This window comes from Sorghum bicolor, chromosome 6, assembly GCF_000003195.3.
Source record: "Sorghum bicolor cultivar BTx623 chromosome 6, Sorghum_bicolor_NCBIv3, whole genome shotgun sequence".
In the NCBI taxonomy this organism is placed as follows: domain Eukaryota; kingdom Viridiplantae; phylum Streptophyta; class Magnoliopsida; order Poales; family Poaceae; genus Sorghum; species Sorghum bicolor.
The window spans coordinates 38,339,608-38,363,726 of record NC_012875.2 but is presented as its reverse complement, the minus strand read 5'-3'; the positions used below and the strand labels follow the sequence as shown (position 1 = coordinate 38,363,726).

At 44.1% G+C, this 24,119-nt stretch overlaps 1 protein-coding gene across 2 annotated transcripts; it reads right to left on the bottom strand.

Annotated features, from left to right (window-relative positions):
- LOC8070829 (protein NUCLEAR FUSION DEFECTIVE 4) lies at nt 8,466–22,269 on the bottom strand. 2 transcript variants are annotated; one of them, XM_002446258.2, is made up of 3 exons: nt 11,602–12,301; nt 9,590–10,524; nt 8,466–9,189 (listed from the first exon to the last, which is right to left on the bottom strand). In XM_002446258.2, exons 1-3 carry the CDS (start codon nt 11,941–11,943, stop codon nt 8,679–8,681), a joined length of 1,788 nt encoding a protein of 595 aa, XP_002446303.1. In that variant the 5' UTR covers nt 11,944–12,301; the 3' UTR covers nt 8,466–8,678. The 2 variants fall into 2 exon arrangements, with proteins under 2 accessions (XP_002446303.1, XP_021318763.1); XM_021463088.1 differs by lacking the exon at nt 11,602–12,301 and adding an exon at nt 21,701–22,269 and having other exon boundaries at nt 8,486–9,189.

Sequence of the window (24,119 nt, the reverse complement as noted above, 5' to 3'; positions counted from 1 at the left end):
GGTGGTGCTTGTTACTCTTGGAGGTTGCCACCTCCTAGATGGCTTGGTGGCTTGTGACTCCGTCGAAGCACGCAAGGAGATTGTGCGGTGCTCCGGAGAAGAGTTTGTGAGGGGTACGGTGCTCACCCCGCGGGGATCGCGAAGAGCAACTCTAGTTGAGCGAGACGTGAAGAGCGACAAGTGGTCCGGCCAGTTCAAGTGCTAGAGCTTGTGGTAAGCACTCCACGTGGGAGAGTGTGACTTGCGGGTCACCACTAGCAAGAGGACCGGCGGCAACCTTGGAGCTTGTCTCAACGGGGACGTAGCTTGGTGGCAAACAAGTGAACCTCGGGAGAAAATCATCGTGTCAACATTGTCCTTCCCGTTGGTTTGCAAGTCCCTAACACAAGCTTGTTCTTACATTCATATACTTGTGCTTGTGTAGTTGCTCTTGTAATTAGTTAGCTTGTGTAGCTTTCTAGTTACCTTCTTGCTTGCGTAGCTAGAAGTAGTTCCCTTGCGTGACTAATTTGGTTTGTGTAACCTTGTTAGTCACATTGCTTAGTTTGTGTAGCTAAGTAAGTTGCGCTCTCTAATTTGGCATTAGTTGCCTTGTTATTGAGCTTGCTAGTGAGCTTAGGCTTTGTGCACTTTGCCTCACTAGTTTGAGTAGGAGCTCCCCCGGTTTGCAAAGTACTAGTTGCATAGGTTTGTGTGACCTTGCTCCTAGAATTGATTAGGTGAACTCTTGCTAAGGTAGCACCTTGCTTGCTTGTTTAGGATCTTTTCAAGGTGCTAGAGAACTTAGATAGAGGGGTGTAGTCTTGGCTAGACCGATAGTTTTAATTCTGCATTTGTTTCGGTTAGCCGGCGTAGTAATTTTTAGAAAGGACTATTCACCCCCCCTCTTGTCCGTCATCTCGACCCTTCACTCATCCGGGGGAGCTCGGTCTAGTGCCACTGGTGGTGGCACACAAGGCGTCCCAGGTGCCCCTGCAGGTCCGCTGCCTGGGTTCTACCACTCCTTCGCGCACCCTTGGGCGGGCACCTTGCAGATGTGGCCGTACGGTCGCCCTCCACCACCACCGCCGGCGTTCCACGCTGCTCCTCAGCACAGGGCCTCGTACTTGGGTGCCCAGGGCACTCCTGCATATGGTGCCAGCTACACCGCGCCAACACTGTATGCCTATGGGGGAGCATACGGAGGAGCAGCGCCCTCCTACGCAGCCTTCTAGTCTCCTGGCGCTGCCTGGAACCCTCAGCTCGGTGGCGCCTAGAGCCAGGACTCGCTGGCCCAGTCCTTCAACACAATGACGCTTCAACAGCCACCATCGTCTGAATGGTACGCCGACTCCGGTGCTGGCTCCCACATGACCGCAGATGCTGGTAATTTGTCCTCTATCTCCCTGCCATCATCTTTTACACCTTCATCTATCATTGTTGGCAACTGTGCATTTCTTCCTATTATGGCCACCGGATCACATATTTTTTCTTTTCCACAGCGTAACCTTCTTCTTAATGATGTTTTGGTTTCTCCTCACATTATTAAGAATCTTGTTTCCATTCGTCGTTTTACCACTGATAATAATTGTTCTGTTGAATTTGATCCGTTTGGCCTCTCTATGAAGGATCTGCAAACCAGGAACGTGATCGCCAGGTGCAATAGCTCTGGCGGCCTCTACCCGTTCAACTTCACACCCGCCAGCGCATCTGCACTCCTCGCTGCACCCACCTCGCTATGGCATCGTCGTCTCGGGCATCTTGGGCGGGAAGCTTTGTCCAAGCTTATAAAGTCTAGTGTCATTTCTTGTAATAAGGATGATCTCCGACATGTGTGCCATGCATGCCAACTTGGCCGCCATGTTCGTCTTCCCTTTGGGTCATCTAGCTCTAGAGCTACACACAATTTTGATTTGATACACTGTGATCTCTGGACATCTCCCATTGTTAGTGTGTCAGGATACAAATATTATCTCGTTATTTTAGACGATTGCTCACATTATATCTGGACTTTCCCGCTTCGCCTGAAGTCCGATACGTTCCCCACCTTGACCAATTTTTTTGCTTATGTCCACACGCAATTTGGCACCACCGTCAAGAGCGTTCAGTGCGATAATGGCTGAGAATTTGACAATTCCCCCGGCCGCACGTTCTTTCTCTCTCAGGGTGCCACACTTCGCATGTCGTGTCCATACACTTCTCAGCAAAATGGCAGGGCAGAATGATCCCTTCGCACCATCAATAATATCTTGCGCTCCCTCCTGTTTCAGGCTAGCCTCCCACTGGTTTACTGGGTCGAGGCTCTTCACACTGCCACCTACTTAGTGAATCGACTCCCCACCAAAACAGGCTAGCCTCCCACTGGTTTACTGGGTCGAGGCTCTTCACACTGCCACCTACTTAGTGAATCGACTCCCCACCAAAACCCTCAAAAACTCCACCCCCTATACCTCCCTTTACTCCAAACCTCCATCCTATGACCATCTTAAAGTTTTTGGGTGTGCTTGTTACCCTAACATGTCCTCCACCGCACCCCATAAACTTGCCCCTCGCTCCTCCTTGTGCGTGTTCCTTGGCTACTCGTCCGAGCACAAAGGTTATAGGTGTCTCGAACTTGCATCCAACCACATCATCCTTTCCCGACATGTCGTTTTCGATGAGTCATTTTTCCCCTTCGCCGACATGTCCTCCACTCCCATGGCTTCCTCCGCCTTGGACTTTCTTCTTGAAGAGGATGAACTAACCGCTCCCGTTCACGGAGCACCATTTGTGCATGCAGGTACACTTGTCCGGGCGCCCACGCCCCCGCCTGTGGGGTCGCCATCGCGTGCTGCCCAGGCGCACACCCCCCACCCACCAGGCTGGGGTCGCCCATGCTGGGCACATCCAGTGCCTTGCCCGGGTCATCCAGCGGCGCTGCTGCCCCTGTGCTTCGGGCACAGGTCGCTGCCAGCAGCGCCACCGACGTCGTGCCCCCGTCTGAGAGTGCCCCAAGTGCGGCTGCTCCTGAGCACCCTGCTCAGGCTGTTGCCAGCCGCGCCACGGGCACAGGTCGCACGGTCGACACCCGCCCCGTCGCCATCCCGCATGTCACTAATGCGCATTCCATGGGCACTCGTGGCAAATCCGGCATTGCCCAGCCCGTGGATCGTCTCAACCTCCACGCTGTTCCAATGTCACCGCTTCCTCGCTCTGTTCATGATGCACTGTTAGACCCCAATTGGCGCTCTGCTATGCAGGCTGAGTATGATGCGCTCCTCGCCAATGACACCTGGAGCCTTGTTCCATGTCCTCCTGGTGTCAATATGGTTACTGGCAAATGGATTTTTCGTCACAAACTGCATGCTGACGGCTCGTTGGGTTCTTCGCGGGTTTACCCAACGTTCTGACATCGATTATGATGAGACCTTCAGTCCGGTCGTCAAGCCTGCAACAGTCCGAGTTGTTCTCTCTCTGGCTCTTTCTCTGGATTGGCCCATTCATCAGCTAGATGTGAAGAACTCTTTCTTGCATGGCACTCTCACCGAGACGGATTACTGCAGTCAGCCAACCGGGTTTCTGGACTCCTCTCGCCTTGATTATGTTTGCCGGCTCAACAAATCTCTCTATGGGTTGAAGTAGGCTCCGCGTGCTTGGCATCATCGGTTTGCTTCTCATCTCACTACACTCGGTTTTGTTGAAGCTAAATCCGACACCTCGCTCTTCATTTACCGCCAAGGGACCGCCACTGCCTTGTTGCTCCTCTACGTTGATGATATTGTGCTCACTGCGTCTTCCACCGATCTACTGCAACACATCATTGGCGCTCTTCAGAGAGAATTTGCTATGACAGATATGGGCAAGCTTCACCTTTTTCTGGGCATTTCATTGACCCGTTCTGCTAGTGGCCTGTTTTTGTCTCAACGACAGTATACTCAGGACATTTTGGAGCGAGCCGGGATGAGTCAGTGCAAGCCGTGCAACACACCTGTTGATCTACTCTCCAAATTGTCCGCAAATGGAGCCCCTGTTGCCGATGCCACGCAATATCGAAGTCTTGCTGGAGCCTTACAGTACCTGACCTTCCCTCGCCCAGATATTGCCTTCGCCGTTCAGCAAGTGTGCCTCTATATGCATGATCCCAGGGAACCTCACCTTACGACTCTCAAGAGGATTTTACGGTATTTGCAAGGCACTATGTCTTTTGGCTTGACTATGCGCCGCTCATCACCGACAGATCTTGTTGTGTATACAGATGCTGACTGGGCTGGGTGTCCAGATACTCGCCGCTCCACCTCAGGGTACGTAGTGTTTCTAGGTGATAACCTGGTATCCTGGTCTTCTAAGCGTTAGCACACGGTCTCTCGCTCTAGTGCTGAAGCTGAGTACCGCGCCGTGGCTAATGGCGTCGCCGAGGCGACTTGGTTGCGACAGTTGCTGATTGAGCTTCATCTGCCGCTCTGTCGAGCCACCGTTGTCTACTGTGATAACGTCAGTGCAGTATATCTCTCCAGCAATCCTGTGCAGCACCAACGAACAAAGCATGTAGAGATCGATCTCCACTTTGTTCGGGAGAAGGTTGCCCTCGGCCAGGTACTTTATGTTCTTACGACATCACAGTACGCCGATGTGTTCACCAAGGGGCTTCCCACCTCGTTGTTCCAGGAGTTCAGGTCCAGCCTAACCATTAGCGATGCTCCAGATTAGACTGAGGGGGAGTGTTAGACTAATATAATTAGGCCTGTAATTAAGGATGTAACAGGGCCCGTGCGGTAGGCTTCTACGCCACCCCAGCTGCCCCTATATGTACTCCTGTGACATATGTGGAATACAATCAATCATTTCCCAAACTCTTTCAACAAAACAATTTGCTCCCAAACAAAGAGCATGCATTTGTTTTCATGCGGTCATGGATTTGGTGACAAAATGTTAAAGACTGAAATTCAAAACTATTCAGATTAGATATCTCATGCACGCATAGTTGACAGGAAGCAACAACTTGTGAAGTGCGTAATGATTTGACGTGATGATTGATTAGGATACAAAAACCACGTGATTCTCTTCCGCTCAAAAAAGAAGCTACAAAATATCTGTCCCTACGACTGCGACATCGGATATATATAAAAAGCAGTACAAAAAAACTGGTCATGAAATGAGAGAGACAAATTGAGGCCGGCGGTTTTATTTTTATGTCATGTCCTTTTCGGACCGACAACAATATTATCTTGTCCTAGCCTCTCTCAATTAATTTTGCAGGGTTTTTACATTGCTGATTGATAGCAATATATTAAATAAATATATTTTCGTTGCCTTTGGCCATTGGTCGTGTCACGCGTTAGCTGTACGAAGCTGATAGGCATTAAGACCAAGTTGACAAACTAAAATGTTGTTATTATTAGTACAATGTATGACGTGTTCAATTCGCTTGATTGTGACTTATCCTGCCGTTCCTATTTTGGAGGAGAAACAATAAAAAAGGGGATAAATAAATTAGTACTACTATAAAAGAAGAATGTCATAGATTCAGTAAGCAAGATATTCAGAAGTAGACACGAATTGGAAGATGATATCGAGAACATCAACATATGAATCGGACGATCCGGCAGCATGATACATATGGGCACAGAACAAATGGATCTGCGATTTAGACTGCTGCTAAAAGGCCTAAATGATTTGTGAACCACATCAAAGCAACGCATCTCACTACTGTCCACATGTATCTTGCCAAAAGGACAAGTAAATAACAAGGCGACGGATCGTGTGAGGTGGGAAATATTTACACTTAAACGCCCGTAGCATCCCACCGTTTCGCTGACGGCCAAACGGAGGAGGGGGTCACGTGAAAAAAAAACAACGAAACGGTGGGATGCTGCGGGCGTTTAAGTGCAAATATTTCCCACCTCTCTCAGCAGCCATCAGATCACGATCCTAGAGCCCACGTCGCTAGTTTACATGTTTACACGAGAAGCTTGGTTTGCACATGATCCATCGCCAAATATAACAAATGCATATAATCAAAAAATAAGAAGAGAAGGGTTTCATTTCGTTCGCTCCACAAAATCTGCATTTTGTGACTTTGTGTACCCCCATGCATGGCTACTACTTCCAGCTAAAGTACAGTGCTTCTCATTTCTCAACAACAACCAAAGAAAACTAATTAAACTTTGATGTGGATCTGGCATCTGAAAAGTTTCACTCACTCTTTTTCTCAGTCAAAGCTCAAGAGAATATCTTGCTATGCTATGGTCCCTTGGACCGTTAGAGTTGGAATGTTCATGAAAACTAAGATGATGATTCTCCAAAATTCTGCCCTCCTGAATTCGAAGTAAACATGGGTTTAACTAGTGTTTTGGAATTCGAATATAACTTGTTTTTTACCGTGCACCTTTTACCTGTACTCCTTTTTTATATATAGAAATCTAGGGCCAACAAGCCCCCAATCTTTTATTCATAGCCAAAAGACAAGTATTGTTTTTACAGCTCAGCATATGGAGAACATCTGTTAACCGTTTAGCACCAAAGCCAGAGAAAAACTCCCAGCGATTACATCGAGCTAAAGGAACCAGACTAGCTAACACCAGAAGGTAGCGAAAGACAGCAGAAAGCACAATTTCCAGGCCGCCTTAGACACCTTTCAGAACGCTTCAGCTGAAAACTTCGTGAGGAATGCTGGTGCTCCATCTCCCCACTGATGCCAGATATGGTCGGTTACTTCCAGTCCTGAAGTCAGAGCACCTGACAAGCGACTTCCTTGATCAACGCCACCTTCAGCCGCAGCACCTCCTCCTCCTCCGGGCAGAGTATGTCCCATTTTTTGGACCATCATAGCCAACCTGTAAAGGAGCATAGCCATACTCCTCCACGGTGTTCTCTGAAAGCAAAGGTCATTTCTAATTTTCCAGAGGCTCAAAAGAGCAGCAGAAGTAATCATATTTAAGATACTATTACGTTTATTACTTAACCAAAAGTTTCCAATTGACTCAATAGAATCACCTACTGCACATCGAAAACCTTAGAATTGCCCAGAGCTGCTGAGCCACCACACAACCAAAAAAACAAATGATTAATGGATTCTACTTCATTGCAGAAAAGACAAGTAGTTTATCTCTTGTTAGTAGTTTATTCTTACCGAGAAGCCAAATGAAGTACTGAATTCCAGGTAGGATCTTTATATCCCAAATAGAGGAAATTAGAACTGGTTGGATGCCTCTAAAATTAATCACTCTGTAGACTGAACTGAGTATGTGCCATTTGAGAACTGCCATACCAAGGAGTCCTCTTCATCACTGAAGTTTATGGTAGAGGCAATCTGACAAACCTCATTCCATAGCTCCAGCATATTCTCATCTCCCATTCTTCTAAAAGTACATTTCAGGGACTCACCATCCCATAAACTAGCTACAGTTCTTTTTTTTTTCATTAACCAACCTATAAATCTTCCAGTATTGGATAGCCAAACTAGAATTGTCTAACCAGTTGTCCTCCTAAAACCTAACTTTCTCACCATTTCCTATTACCCATCTATACCCCATCTTTGCTGCCTGTGCAGCCCACATGAAACCTTCGAAAAAGGGAGAAGCACCTACAGTATTAGATTGGAAAATATTACGTTTGTTGGTATTGTACTTATAATCAACTAGCTCTCTCCAAAGGTTGTCCTTATCCTTATCATATCTCCTAATCCAAGAAGCTAAAAGACAAATGTTAAGATCTCTAAGGTTGGGGATCCCCAGGCCACCAAAATCTTTACTCATGGCAGCAGTTTCCCAGTTTGCTAGGTGATACTATTTGTGAGCACCCTCTAAGTCATTCCAAAGACAGTTGCTCATTTGAGGGTTCAGAATTTTGATGGCCCATATAGGAAACTTAATAAAGGAAAGAAGATAAATTGGAATACTAGCTAAGCATGTTTTTATCAATAAAGCTCTAGCAGCCAAGGACAGCAGCTCTACCCTCCAGCCAACAATCCTAGTTTTTCAGGGACACATGCTCTGAGGAGTTTTTTCGACCTTAAGCCTCTAGGTTCACACTGGTTTTAGGTAGCAGGTACAGTTCAGATGACGCAGCAGCCTACAGAGGTGCATACTGAAAACTGTGATTTACTTAAGACCTCACTTCAAGCTGGTAGTTGAACAGAATTAAACAGAGCAGCTGCTGGTAATTCTGACGGTGTGCTGTTGTGACAGACTTGCAACAGCAAGATGGTAATATAATCTTGTTGGATACGATCAGGAGCTATAAGTACAGAAAAGAGAACTACAATGGACAAGAGCAAGATGGTAACAGTTTCATATATACAGGAAGAAACTACAACAAACGAACAACAGCTTAACTTTGCAGCTTTGGTAGGATCATCAAAAGTAACCCCTTACACAGAAGAAATATTAACAGCTTAAGTGCCATCAGGAAATGAATGTACAGTAATCCTTGTAGGTATATAATGCATTACAGGATGCACCCCCCCCCCCTCCCCTCCCCTCCCCTCCCCTGTCTGAAAAAAAGACGACGAAGAAGAGTTTCTTTTCACTTTTCAGGACAGCAAGTGTCAGAATCCATAGGCAAGGGACATGCCATTCAGGAATATCTGGTTTTACAATACAAGCACAGAATTTTTTTTGAGAATTTATCCATAAACTTATCTTTGTGTATATGCATGCAAAAAAAACATGGACATAGAATAGGAGGATTTGAACTTTCCATCCATGGAGAATTGGTGGTTCTCAAGTCCGGACAGAACTATAGAGGCGAGGATAAACTTGTTTGGTCCTGTGGACAACGAGGAGGCTCAAGCCAGCAGCAACAGCACAGAACACTGACATAATCAGAGAGCTGAAAAAGAAGCAAGCAGGCCCTTCACACTTCAGTGGTCCATCGGCAAGAAAGCCCGTGTTGCGAAGCAATCGTGGAGACAGCAATGCTGACATCTGATGTTGGTGAGCTTGTTTCTCAGCTTCATGTTCATAGAAGTTACTGACAATTAGCTCTGAGAAGATGAACGATCCTGCAGGGTTTGCTAGTATGAGAAAATTGTACATCGCACCAAAGTGTTGTACACCAAAAAGCTCAGAGACAGCAGCTGGCACAATAGCCCAGTGAGCTCCATATCCAAGTCCAACCAGCAAGCTCGCAATGTACATAGTTCCAGGCCAAGCCATAGCAAATAGTACATGCCCAACAGCCATCACGATCTGACAAACTGTCAATGCTATGTGCCTTGGGTATTTATGCTCCCTGATTAAAAGAATAGCCAGTTAGATGAGAACAAATATAAAAATAAGTTCCACAACTTGAATGTGCATAGGAACTAAGTCTAGGAAAAAACATAAGATAATAGGTACGCTCAAAATATAACAAGAAAATATCTAATTATCTAAAAGCTCTACTATTCTGGAGCATGTTAGAAAGCAAACCCCAGAGGTTAACATACAAGTGGATCCTAGGTGAATATCTGAATGGGAGTTAAAAGTCCACCTAAACTAAAAACAAGATGGAACAAAGATGATTTTAATTTGGTAGGGAAAGTTCTGATTGTCAAAGTGACAATACCAGTTGTTTCTTCCAAAAAGACAACAACAGTATCAACCTTTTTACTAAGACTAAAATTGAATGGTAGATTGCTTAGTGTCGATACCTGACAATGATCTCAGAGAAGTAGCCACCTCCAACACGACCAAGGAAGTTCCATATGCTCATCAGTGACACAAAGATATGTGCGTTTTTGTAACCAATAGCCTGGCTCATCTGACCCAGGTTGTCCATCACTGTCAGCCCTGATCCCGACCCAAGCAAAAGTGATAGCCAAATAAGCCAAAAATCAGCCTTCACAAATGCCTGCATCAGGGTGAAGTTGTCCCCTCGGTGTGGCCTTCTTTTGATTCTAACCCCACCTCTTGCTGCTGCTTCCACAAGCTTGGCCTGCAATTCTGCAATCCTCTTCCTCCTTTCAGATGGTGGTAATGAATCAGTTTCCTTAGACTTCTCCTCTTCTACCTCACTTAAAATGACCTCTGGTTGATCCTCCTTTTGTTGTGAAGTGCTCGCCTCTCCTGTCAATGGTTCAGACAGGAGACCATCTTCCATGAGATGTTGAGCTTTTTCCGGTGTTAACGACAGGATCACAGGGATTGTGATTGGTGAAATAAGGAGGACGAACAGAATCACAGTGAGAAAAACAATCACATCATAGCTCGGTTGCAGGAAATCTTGAACAAGCATGGCACCGACAAGGTATGAGGCGATGAGCAAGCATACGGTGTAGATGAACATGAAGCTGTTCTTGTCAGATGGCCGTACCTGCCTGTGACCTCCAACAGGCCTAATAACAAACATCAAGCCAACGGCAACCAGCGATGGACCAACAGCAACCATGAATATAAGCGCAGCATGGTCTGGTGTGTTCAATACTGTATAAACTTGTGTCAGAATGGCGCTTGTTAGGCCCATAAATCCCTTGAGGATACCCACTGTTGGGCCCCTGCTCTTGGGGAAATTCTGGATGCTTGTAACGAGTGAAGCCGTGATCATATACGTCTGGCCATTTGTTCCAATAAAGATAACAACACACATCTGTATAGGAAAACGATCAAATATGATAAGTTAGGTTGAGAAAATAAACCAAATAACCACTAAAAAGTTCCATGCTTTTTGTTCCATTCATTTAAATATGAGGGATCAGTAAAAAGGATATCAATTTTCTTCATGTGTGTTGGAGTTAGTGGGATGTATATGTCAAGTTTTAACCTGAGGAGTCTATGTGTTCACTCTAGTGTCTGAAGATGTTATTTTTCCAAATGGGTTCCATGGCGACGTTATTATTTCTCTAAAATCAAACCCAAGCGATGTTACCAGGTAATTTTGCTCCCTAATTTTGTGCTAGTGCAAACACCAACACTTATAATGCAATTACGCAAAAGTAGGTAGCTTGGTCTTGAAATCAGAGGAACTCAGGAAAGGAAAAACAATAATGCAAGGGAAAGCAGAAACGAATGCCTACACATCATTTTTTCAGTTGAGCTGGAAACATGCAAATAATGATGATAAGCAGATTTTGCGCTGATAGCACTTGTCAGCTATCCACAGCAAAATCATAAATTTTGAGGTGTCCGTTTACGATGTGATGTGGCGTGAAACATGTTGAACCACTTGTTTTCATCAGAATGGAAAACCTATGAAACTTGCAGAGTTTACTCCCCTCTGGCATAATGTGGCGCAGTCATGAGCAGGAGCAGCTCCAATCCACGCATAAATGGAGCCGTGTCAGGAAGTAAAATCGAACCGATCTTCTACTGTAGGAAGAAGAAAGGAGGAAAATGCCAGGGCTGCATCATCAGCGGAGGTGGCGCCGGCTGCCCGCGAACTGAGGCACGGCCGAATCGGAGGGAGTCCCCCCTCCTGGCTGAATCCGACGGCCGCGCTCGTCACCCGCCCAGCGGCGGCGCTGGGGAGTCCTCGACCTCTCGTTGAATGGATGATGCTTTTGAGTCACTGGCATATGGGGCAGGGTAACCAAGTCCTACGTGGACCAGATATATCCACCAAAAGTTCACTCTTTTTTTTTCTTTCTTTTTTCGCAAATCAACTTTTTTTTTTTCCTGCGGCGGTAATACAAGTTGGTAACTCAGGCTCAGCACAGAGCATACCCACCAGCCAGAGGGGCAGTGCCGGCGCCTTCCCGTCGACGACGAGCCAGAGCCATCCGTAGCCGGCGAAGTTCTGCGCGGCGCCGATGGCGAGCAGCGCCCACGGCGGCCACGTCGCCGAGAGCGTGCCGGCGAGGAGGCCGAGGCAGCCCCCGAGGTTCTTGGCGACGCCCAGCGCCGCTACCTGCCGCTGGTCGTAGCCCAGCCTGGCCTTGACCACCGGCGAGATGGCGCCGAAGATGTACGTCGTCCCGGCCATGGACTGCATCCACATGGCGCCCACGAACACCAGCCATCGGTTCCTCCAGAACGCCCTCACCTTCTCCCCGAGCTTGCCCATGGCCATGGGTCGGAGGATTACAGGAGATTTTTTTTTTTTTGTTCAGGAATGCAGATTTGGAGACAGGACAAGCCACACAGGCCGGAGAAACGAGAAGGCTTCCAATCGCAAGCAAAGAAGCGACACACGACAAACAGGGGAACAAAAAAATGGACCGATGAGGCAGACAGGCAGACTGGGGGTTGTGCTTCACATACGCCCCTCGTTCCGTTGACGCGTCATTAATAAATTGAGAAAATGATGCCACGCTTCACACACCTAGGTGGTGTTTGGAACTTTGGATAGCAACTTGGATAGGGAAAACGAATTGACCTGGGTTAAACTGAGGCAGGATAGGAATGGGTTATGAAACTTCTATCCGTTTCCGCGTTTGGCATTTTTTGGTTTGGGTTTGGGTTTTTATGGGACTCACATTCGTTTTGCTAAAATTTGGTTTAGGCTGATCTGTTATGAGAGAAAAAAATATTGTTTATTTGCTAAAAATACTGTTAAAGTAATGCTGAAGAACAGGACGACGTATTCCTTTTCGGGAAATTTAAATATTTGCCATCCGTTGTCACTCCTTCGTATGACAGTTTTAGAATGATAATTAAATATTTGCCACCGGATTAGTAGATAATACTATATATTTGCCACTTTAAACACGTGGCAGACCAACTCATCGTGCCAACATGCACGAACCATGAGAAATGACACTTGTGCCCTGTCTGATCTCTTTCAACCCATCTCATCTCTCTGCCAGTCTCACTTCCATGTGGACCCTGCTTGTCATCGTCTACTAGGCCTGGGCGTTCGGGTAACCCGCAAAGTTCGGGTCGGGTAGTTCGGGTTTTCAAAAATTCGGGTAATGAGAATTGTTACCCGAAAATAGTCCCAAAAAACCACTACCCACAGATTCGGGTACCCGCAAATTCGGGTTCGGGTTCGGGTATACCCGATATACCCGAAATATATAAAATCATAGCAAAAGTGATAACATCATAGAATTTTGCATAGAATAGATGATAACTCATTCATGTAACAGATAAAGGAACAAGTTCAAACCATGACGCAATCAAGTTTTTAACCAAGGTGCAAACCACAACAAGTACTGAGATACTGACTACTTAATTACTACTGACAAGATACAAGAGCAAAGACCAAGTTTGTTGCTTGCCATCACAACAGTGCTTGCTTCACACGAGAACAAAATAATCCAAGCCTTCAGGTACTTCGGGTATTTCGGGTACCGGGGTATGTTACCCGATTTACCCGAAATAAATTCGGGTTTTAACATTCACTATCCGAACTAGAGTTCGGGTACTGCGGGTTCGGGTATTTCGGGTCCGGGTTCGGGTATTTCGGGTTCGGGGTTCGGGTATCGGGTTTTGTGCCCAGGGCTATCGTCTACCTCTGCTAGCTCCCACTTTCTGTCCATGGCGACAACGAAGCCGGCCTAGCACAGAGTGGGTGGCTGGCAAGTCCAGCTTGCTGGACAACCTAGCTACTTGTCCACGAAGCCAGACTCCATCTCCATCTCCATTGGTCTGATGGCAGCGGGGGTCGATCCGGTGGTAGCTCCTTCATTGTTGAGGGGGCCTCCATGTCGCCTAGGCCTAGCCATGCTACCTAGGGCTAGTGTTCGGCCACGCCATCAGCTACAACCGGCTGGGCGGTGGGCGCCACACGTGAAGATCCTGGCGCATCACACGGTGGGCGGCTTCGTCACGCACTGTGGCTGGAACTCGGTGCTGGAGGCAGTGTTCGCCGGAGTCCCACTCCCGACGTGGCCACTCCGCATGGAGCATTACTTGAACGAGGTGTTCCTCGTGGAGGTGCTCCGCGTGGGCGTGCGGGTGCGGGAGGTGGCGTGTGAGTCGGACCTAGAGGCCATGGTGGCGGCTGACGCGGTGGCATGTGCCGTGGGGAGGCTCATGGGCGGCAATGGCTAGGACGAGGAGGCGGTCATGGCGAGGAGAGCCAGATCCAGGGAGCTCGGGGCCGTGGCGTGAGCAGCCATGGCAGAGGGCAGCTTGTCTTCTGGTGACTGGGCACGACTGGTATATGAGCTCAAGGCGGGTCACAAGGGGCACACCATTTTGGGAAGAGGGCTAGAAACAGATTGTCAAGGTTGGCTAGAGGTTGGGGATGAATCTGACAGTGGGGTCCATGTGACAGAGAGGACGAGAGGATAAAGAGACAGGGGCAAGACGACCATTTCTCAGATTTCTCCACGTTGGAACTATGAGTTGGCCTACCACGTTGTTCAAAGTGGCAAATATATAGCATTGTCTACTATTTCGGTGGCAAATATTTAATTGCCATTCTAAAACTAACATATGTAGGAGTGACAACTGGAAGGATGACAAATATTTAAATTTCTCTTTCTTTTCCCACCCATTGTATCCCACGAAGCAAACGCCACCCTAATGTACATAAGTACCACTTTATAGCCAAAGAGCCAAGACATAACGGCCAGTCTTACTTTTTTCCTATGAGTCTCTATGAAGAGACGCTAACATTATTCTTTTACACATGAAACAATTTTTTGCCCAAATTTCTTTTCTTTCCTTATATTGTTGCACTTTTTAGCTAATAATCCAACTATCATGTTTTTCCCCACTAAGCTATTTATAATACTCACCAATTTGGTAGCTAACTTCCCTATCATGTACTCATCAAGAAGCAAACAAAGAGTAGAATCTGATGAGTAGCTCATATATGGTAGCCTTTTTTGTTGATATGATTGAAACTATCGAGGGACGTGCGGGTACATCAACAAAGGCAAATGTGTACACATAACCTACATGGATACTCAAATATATCAACAAACGTTCACACATCATCTATCAGTGACATCAACAATGATGTCCCAAAGGTGCTAGCCGTAAGCACAAATTTATATCAAGTGCCATAGTGATGCGGAGTATCGACATTATGGATGGTGCTAGCCTAGAGAAGTGGTGGTGTAGAAGATGGCTTGGTCTGAGCATCCTCATTCTTAGGGATGTGACAATCGAGCATCAAGGGATCAGGAGACACATACAGTTCACACACCTAATGTACTTACCACTTATTACTACCACAAGATAATGTTGGGTTTACTTTTCCTCATGAATACGTCTTTGGTAAGATGCACTAACATTCTCACAGTTTGGATGTATATATAATTGCCTTGAGGAACTAAAATTGATGGCAATATAAATTCAGCCTTAGAATAGAAATAGGTCCATTAACAAATATATTGTTTGGTTGTAGATAGAATTGGTAGTTGGAGTCAAGTGAGGTTATAATGCTACTTCCAGTTTGGATGTCCATGCATCGAATTGCCCGATCTCTTCCATTGGTTGGGCGTTCCTCCACCATTTGAGCTCTCATCTCCCATGCTCTCTTCTATAGTGAGTTCAACACCAATCGAGCTCACATCCTTTGTGGATCCCCTCCTATATATATATGATGGTCAACCACTAGAGCTGATCAACCTAGGCCAGTAGCATAGGGCTCTAGGGCTTAGCAGAACTCTATTGGTGGTGGTTGGCAATGAAGTTCCAACACGAATAATTAGCGACCAAGCTCCAACGTTGGCGTGGGTTAGTGGACTTAGACACTCAGTGAAGAAGAGCGAGCCAATTTGGCTCAATAAGAGGGGCGAGGCTTGGTTTTCGTGAAGGGATATTTTAGGTGTGGTTGGAATCGATCTATAGTTTGGTTCCCAAATCCAATTCTCAACTCTATAGACATCCAGACAATATAATTTATATGATATAGTTCCAGTTCTCACCTTGCTCTAATATAGAGATCAATGGGGTTATAGAGAAACAAAATTTTCCCAAATTTCTATTATTTACTCATAGTTTGCAATTTTGTAGCTAATAATCCAACTATCATGTTTCCCCTATAAGTTATTCATAAAGCGCATTAGTTAGATAGCTAGCTTATCTACCATGCACTCATCTAGGAGCATGAAAGTACTACTAAATGAACAACAAAATTGTTACTTGGAGATGAGTGAGATGCTAGGTCATCAGAAACCACCTTATAGGTTCAAATAATCCTAGTCCCCATGAATTCTAAACACATATTATTATGGAAAAAAGGTCCTTTTCTTCCCACCTCACCTCATCACATTGATCATCTTTGAAGCCGTAGTAGAGCGAGTCAAATGCATGGGATAGATTACATTGAGCCTATGGCTCGGATCAATACCAAATTACAATATTAATTACCAAATATACTCTGACACGCGATAGCCATAGTGGGAACATCATACACGGTTAGACTATCAGACTAGAGAAGCCAAAGGCACAATTCCCCCACGTGTAGTTGTAGCTATGTCACATTACAAATTCTAGAGTAAAGTAGAGACCAATAAGTAGCACCTATAGATGATATCCCTTTTTGTCACAAAAGTAGATGAAGATGAGGTGGACATGGTAAAATCCATGGGGGGAGGCACAATTCTTAAGCATCAATAATAGGCACACTATTGCAGTCATGCAGGGAGGAACGAGTCTTAAGCATCAACAAAAGGCACACTGATACACATAATCAGTAAGTTCCCACTGATGAACACGACAAGACAACAAATTGAAAAAATGGCGAAGGTAGATATAGGGCCACTTGAATGTATCAATGAGCTATAATCCCCTAGAGTCCATATAGCTCAGATCCACTATATGTTGAGTGAACCGCACATTCCGACTAACCTAGTTATGCTTTCATTCTTCCTTCACCTAGAAGGTTTAAGCCGAGTTGGTGGTATGAACAATCAATGTAAGACTAAACCCTCCACAAAATCTCACATCAAAACTGAAAGCCCTAGTTTGGTTTTGGATAATTGATGAAAGCCTAGTACTAACCTCTATACTAAGTGTGTGTAGACTTAATGAGGTTGGTACTTGCCAAGTGATGGAGCAAGTGATGATCATGGTGATGATGGTGATGACCACAAGATGATCAAGTGCTCAACTTGGAAAAGAAGAAAGAGAAAAACAAAACCCTATGGAGATCAAGGTAAATGTATTGCTTAGGGTTTTGGTTTTGGTGATCAAGACACCATAGAGGGTGTGATCACATTTAGGATAGATAGCCGTACTATAAAGAGGAGAATTCTTTGGCTAAGTGGTTATCAAGTGCCACTAGGTGTCATTGTTCTTGTGCATGCATTTAGAACCTAATGAGCTAACTTAACTCCTTTAACAAAAATGATTGTGAAAATGCTAACACACGTGCACTTGTTGGCTTACACGTTGTGGTGTTGGCACACTTTGAGAAGGAGGTGGAGTTTAAAGGGTAGAGAGAGGATGGGTTCTTCTCTCCCTCCCGCCGAGCTTGCGAGGCGAGATTCAGCGCTTTTCGAGAAAATGAAGTGCATATTTTCTATTGCGTCGGTGGGAAATTTGAAGAAGTCGCGGGAGTATTCCTCGCTGAGAAACACTCACCGGACGCTGGCCGTTGAGGCACCGGACGCAAAGGCTTTGCGTCCGGTGTGCTGTGCTGCTAGGGTTAAGCACCGGACGGTGCTCACCGGACGCAGGGTGACTCCTGTTCATGCATCCGGTGCTATCTGACTTCGGCCAGAGTGTTTGACTGGAAGCACCGGACGCTGAGGGAGCGTCCGGTGGTGTGCGTCCAGTGACCTGCGCGGTTTGCAATGCTCTCTTTGTTTAAGACCAGCGTCCGTTGACCTCGCGCGCTTGCAGACCTCTCTGAGTTTAGGACCGGTGTGCACTGGACGCGTCCGGTGCCAAATTGCTCAGCGTCCGGTGCTCTGCAGTTTACCGTTAGACTCTGACACGCGGCTGACGTTGGAGCACCGGACGTAGGTGTTGAGCGTCCGGTGCCCCTTTAAGAGCGTCCAGTGACCCTGAGTTCGACCCAGTGAAAGAGCCAATGACTCTATTTGCTTGAGGGGTCTATAAATACGTGTTTGCCTGGCTTGGGGCTCACACCCTTGGCATTCTTGACTACTAGGCATCCTTGTGAGTCTAAGCAAACACCTCCCACTCATCTCCTTCATAGATTACACATCTTTGTGAGATTAGGAGTGATTCTAAGTGCATTTGCTTGAGTGATTGCATCTAGTGGCACTTGGGGATCGTTTTAGCTGCGGTTTTCTTGTTACTCTTGGTGGTTGCCGCCACCTAGACGGCTTGAAGCAGCGGAGGAGGATTGGCACGAGTTGGTGATTGTTCGTGGCCATCTCCCGGTGATTGTGAGGGGTCTTGTACCTTCCCCGGCGGAGAGCCGAAAGGTAACTCTAGTAAAGTGCTCGTGTCATTGAGTTACCTCACTTGTGGGTAGGTTCTTGTGGTGTCCTAGTGAGGACGAGGTTCGTGCTACACCTCTTAGCCACCGAACCACCAAGTGTTGGTCGACACAACGGGGACGTAGCGTGCCGGCAAGCACGTGAACCTCGGGAGAAAAATCATGTGTCTCCATTGTGTTTGTTGATTGGATTTCTCCCGGTGATTGGACTTTATTTTATTGATTGGTTCATTCCCTCTACGCGGTGGTATAAAGATCAAACCATCTCTCTTACTTTCTTGCAAACTAGAGTAGCTTACATACTTGTATAGAAACTTTAGGTAGCTCTCTAGTGTAAGTAGAAACATAGCTCTTGTGTGCCTAGTGATCATATCAACTAGAATTGTTGGATAGGTGGCTTGCAAACACCCCTTTAGAGCTAGAGCAAAAAGCTTCGCTTTGTTTTTTTTCTAACCTCTTGCTCTAGTGAATTTGTAGAATTTTTAAATAGGCTATTCACCCCCCTCTAGCCATATTAGGACCTTTCAAAAACACACATGGGCCACCATGGACCTAAATTTTAATTGAGTTAGATATCACACGAGTGCTCACACATCATACATCGGTGACATCAACAACAATATCTAGCAAAGGGACTTGATTCTTTGCAACATTTAACCCGTCCAACCCACCCTGCAAACAAACTTCTATAACCACAAATGTGTATGTTTTTTGAAACATTCCAAGTGACCACTTCCCTTCTTTCACACTAGTGCTAACAATATCGAGGAGTCAAGCTAGCTAAATTTATAGATTTTAATCTATAGTAGCTATATATATGGAGAGAGTCGAGTACCTTGGGCATGGTGTTGTCACACATAGGGGTAAAAACAGATTGAATTCACATGAAATTGGATTCAGATATAACTTTTTATCTCATTTTCAAATCCAAATACATATACAAATATTTTTGAATACGGATAAAACATGTATGTCTTTGATTCGAATTTCTATTAAGATATTTACTCAATTCAACTCAAAGTGCATATTGTTAAATTTAACATACATGAATAGAATTTCCAATATCGAAGTGAACTAAAATATAGTAAATAATACTATACTGCAAGTGAACTAAATTATAGGTCAAGTAACTAAATAAATTTTCCAATATCGAAGTGAAGTTAAATATAGTAAATAATATTTAATAAAATGATAGGTCAAGTGAACAAATTAAAATAAGTTTTTTTAAAAATTAAATTAAAATAAGAATGGTAGGCAACTAGTAGCCATTTTGCTTTATCAATATTTTTGTAATTACACAAGTAGAGATTAAAGTATGTGGATATATAACGTAGACAAGAATAGCTCATAAAAAAATATAGTTGTCAATAATTATTCATATAATATCTATCATAAAATTATAAAGTCTCGTATAAAATAGTTTACATTAGTAAATAGATAAATTAATGTAGTTAAATAATTTACAACAACAAATATATTATTAAAATAGTCTAGGAAAATAGTAAAATGAATTTAATTTGTATGTACCATTAATAATATTAAATCATTATTAAAAATTATTTATATATATAATATTAGATAGTTTTCATTGCATCATTAGTAATATTAAAATTAAATAAATAGTCAAGAGAAAACTTTTAAATAGATTACTGAATCTTTTCATAACTTGTTTTCTCTCCATAACTTTAAAATAGTTTCTAATGTTGTGATTGGGGAAAAACGATATACCAAATTACATATGCTTACAAACACCAACCGTAAATTTAGTGTCATCAATTATTGTTAAAAAAGGAAATCATTGTATGGTGCACATTTATTTAAGATGTTTTGCCAATACAAAAATTCGTTGCAAAAAACACTGACATATATGCTTACAAATATCAAAATATATATCAAACATTGCATTCTTAGAGTTGAAGTTAGATTACGGCCTTGTTTACTTCCAAAAAATTTTGCAAAATAGGAATAGTAGCATTTTTGTTTGTATTTGATAAATATTGTCCAATTATAGACTAATTAGGCTCAAAAGATTCGTCTCGTCAATTCCGATCAAACTGTACAATTAGTTTTTATTTTCATTTATATTTAATACTCTATGCATACGTCTAAATATTCGATGTGATGGAGAATTAAAAAATTTTGCAAAACTTTTGAGGAACTAAACAAGGAGGTCCTATATGTATCTAGAGAGCTGGGCGCCTTGGACGTGGTGCTATCACACAAGGACTTGACTGTACTCCCAACAGCCTTGTGTCATGTGTGGGTGTGTGTGTGCACATGGTACCATATTTTTTGCTCTATCTTTATATTACCAATACTAAATCTTTTCTTTTGGTTTTAAATTATTTTTATGTAGAGTTCCCATCATGCAACATAAGTTACGTAAAAACATATATATATGAATTTAAACAGGCCTGTCATTCTCATCAACTGTTTGCCATTCATTTCAATCCCCATGAAATATGTTATGATGTTTGATATCATGAGCTCCTTTACTTTAGCTGTTGGATGTGGATATGTACGATGCGTGAGCTTACAGGTTAACCACAACAATCATCTCCCAAGAAGAAGACCGGGCTTGGATTTGGGCTATATATCCAAGAAAGTCAGCAAGTGGCATACAATTTCACACTATTTTTTCCCTCTCGTATATATAGGAGAGCTGCGTACGTGTATCTTTGTATCGACATAAGCAAGCAAATTGAAGACCACCATCCAAGATCCTGACTTTAGAAATTTGATGAAATTGAAATATGATAAAGTTTGAGCAATTAGACCTATTCTGGCCTTCTGATGGGGCAATGAGTCATTAAGTTTCAGATGGCGATTAATAATGACAATGTTGTCGCGTCTACAACTCTACGTACATGTCATCATTTGTTCTAGTTCCCTATCTTCTTTATTATCGTCCTTTACCATACCACTCCTTTTCATTTTAAAAACAATGTTCTTGTACACGAGTTCCTCTAGAGTGCAAGTTACAATCTTTTTTTCCTCTCGAACACGCAAGTTACAGTCAAAAGAATTATCTATTCAAATGGTCCTATCATTTTCATCAACTGTTTGCCATATATATCCGTTTCAACTCCCATCAATATAACAAGTTGTTTGACGGCACTAGCTCCCTTCTGGGCTGTTCCGAGGTTACAACACAGACAAACCCCACGTAGACATCATTAATTATCTATGGCCAATATATTGGGATAGCTATCAAGGATAGATGAGCAACTAGCTAGGTTAGACCACACGTCAGCCACTGCAAGTTCTTGACTCGATCTAGAAATTTGAAAATTTGAATTTCACATTTATAGCTAGATAGGATAAACTAAACTAAACATGTATTTTGATACTTCAAATCTCCTATGTGTGGTGTGTAATCCATTTATTTTCTCGTAATATTAGAAAGTTCAGGTACCATTATTATTCATGTCAAATCAAATAGCTAGTACTGGCAACAAACAAAGCTACTATCTCAACTTCTCAAGCATGCGTAATATAATCATTTCGCTCACCGTACCATCCATAGGGGCAGCGCCGGCGCCTGGCCGGTGACGATGAGCCAGAGCCATCCGTAGCCGAGGAAGTTCTGCGCGGCGCCGACGACGAGCAGCACCCACGCCGGCTGCGAAGCCGAGAGCGCGCCGGCGACGAGGCCGAGGCAGCCGCCGAGGTTCTTGGCGACGCCGAGCGCGGCCAGCTGCCGCTGGTCGTAGCCCAGGCTTGCCTTGAGCACCGTCGAGATGGCGCCGAAGATGTAGGTGGTGCCGGCCATGGACTGCACCCACATGGCGGCCACGAACACCAGCCATCGGTTGGTGCTGAACGCCGTCAGCCCCTCCGCGAGCTTCCCCATTATCGGGACAACGTAACGTAGCTATGGACTTTTGCTGCTAGCTGCCTGCTGGTGATGGTGATGGTGATGTGATCCAATCCAGTGCAAAATGAGCTTTGTATTATGATGACGAGAGAGACACTTCCGGAGAAGGATTTATGTCTCCCGTTGCAAGAAGAAGATAAACCATATGGTTGGGCAAATGCTGATGAATCAACTAAGGGAGTAGATTAATAGAAACTAGTAGATAGAGTTTGGATGGTGGCGGGTGTGGAAGAAAAGTACTGAAGCAACAACTCAAGCAGGACTTGTTAGCAAACGCTGAATCGATTGACACGGCTCTTTATAAATTGACTGTTTTTTTTGCGTACAGTCAATAACTACTAGTAGTTTAACAAAATGCTAGTTCCTTTTCTTTATCTCTCTTATATATGTCGAAATGATCTCCGACATACATATGCTAGTTTAAATTTTTTTAGTAAAAAATAGCTAAAAAATTACTGATTGAACAGGAACCAGGGTTATGTATGTAAGTTTGTGGTATGTAAAATTGATTTCTATCATTTCGGTGTGTCAAATCCTAACTATCTAGCTTGTATGCATGCATGTTAGTATTGGCCAAATTTTTGGAGATAAACGATATGACGCCATAGCATTCGCATATTCTCTGTTTAATTTAGAACGGGTCAGAGGTATGTACATCATCGGTCTAGGTTTGCGTTGCGTGCACTTAAACTGTCCAGATTATTACGACCATATCTGAAAATTATTAAACTGCAACTAATATAAGTCATGCGGACCAAGATGATGACATGAATAACCAACCACTTGCTGGTAACGACTTGACATCCTGACACATAATCTCATACTCACACGACTCACGACTGTATATATAGTTTCGGTGCACATGAAACAGGGGCAGGAAACATATATCAGTACAACTGTCTCATGGAGTCATGGCAAGATTTAATGAATAATATTATGTTTGTTATGCTGGAAATTAATAAAAATCAGTCATGAATGAAAGGAATTGATCCAGCATATATGTTGTGTCGTGCCATTTAACACCAAATGTGTATATATTATCTTCTCTAGACGGCCTGTGTCAATGTATTGGTATACAAATATATATCACGAGTGGACTGATAACTCTTGTTCTTTTGCTTTGGCCTTTTTCTTGTGGCCCCGTGTTTTAGCTGCAACATGGCTCATCACACACATTAGAATTAGATGAACAAGTCGACAAACTAAGATAGAACTGATGACTAGCTCAACATGACCCTAGAGCATGTTCAACATATCACTACTACAGAATGAGGCATTGGTCGATGCCCAAAATGGCCAAAAACCTCGGCCTTTTTGCGGCCCGGGGTTAAAGACCCCTTTAGCACCGGTTCGTGTGACAAACCGGTGCTAAAGGGTCCTGCCCAACGGCTACTGACATGTGCTGTCGGGGCAGGGACCCTTTAGCACCGGTTTTTAACAAGAACCGGTGCTAAAGGGGTCCCTTTAGCACCGGCCAGAGCCACGGGCCGAGGCAAACCCTTTAGCACCGGTTTGTGTTACAAACCGGTGCTAAAAGGTAACCCTTTAGCACCGGTTTTTGCTCTGAACCGGTGCTAAAGGTCCGGTTTATAGGCCGGCTCCCTCCTCCCCTCAGCCCATTTGAAACCGAGAGCACCATTGTTGTTCTTGGAGCTTCTTCTTGCTTGTTCTTCATTTGTTCTTCATCTCCAACGCCCATCGTTGATCTTCTTCGACTCCGTCATCGTCTCTTCGCGCTTAGAGGTGACTAACTTCAGCCTTTCTTGTCTTTTTCATGTTGTTTTTGGCTTGTGATGTTCCCATCATTTTTTAGCTCAAATCCACTTTGTTATTTTGAATCATTCACATGAATTAGTATCCATATATATATATATCATATTTCATGGTTGACCTAGTTTTAATATATTTTGCAAGAATGAATTATAGTATATTTTTATGATCATAGAAAGTAGGATAGTTCAAATTAATTGGTTTGTTAATATCACTTGATTTATTTTTATTACTACATATAATGTCCATTGTATCATACATGTTTACTAGTAAATGTGGAATTTATAAT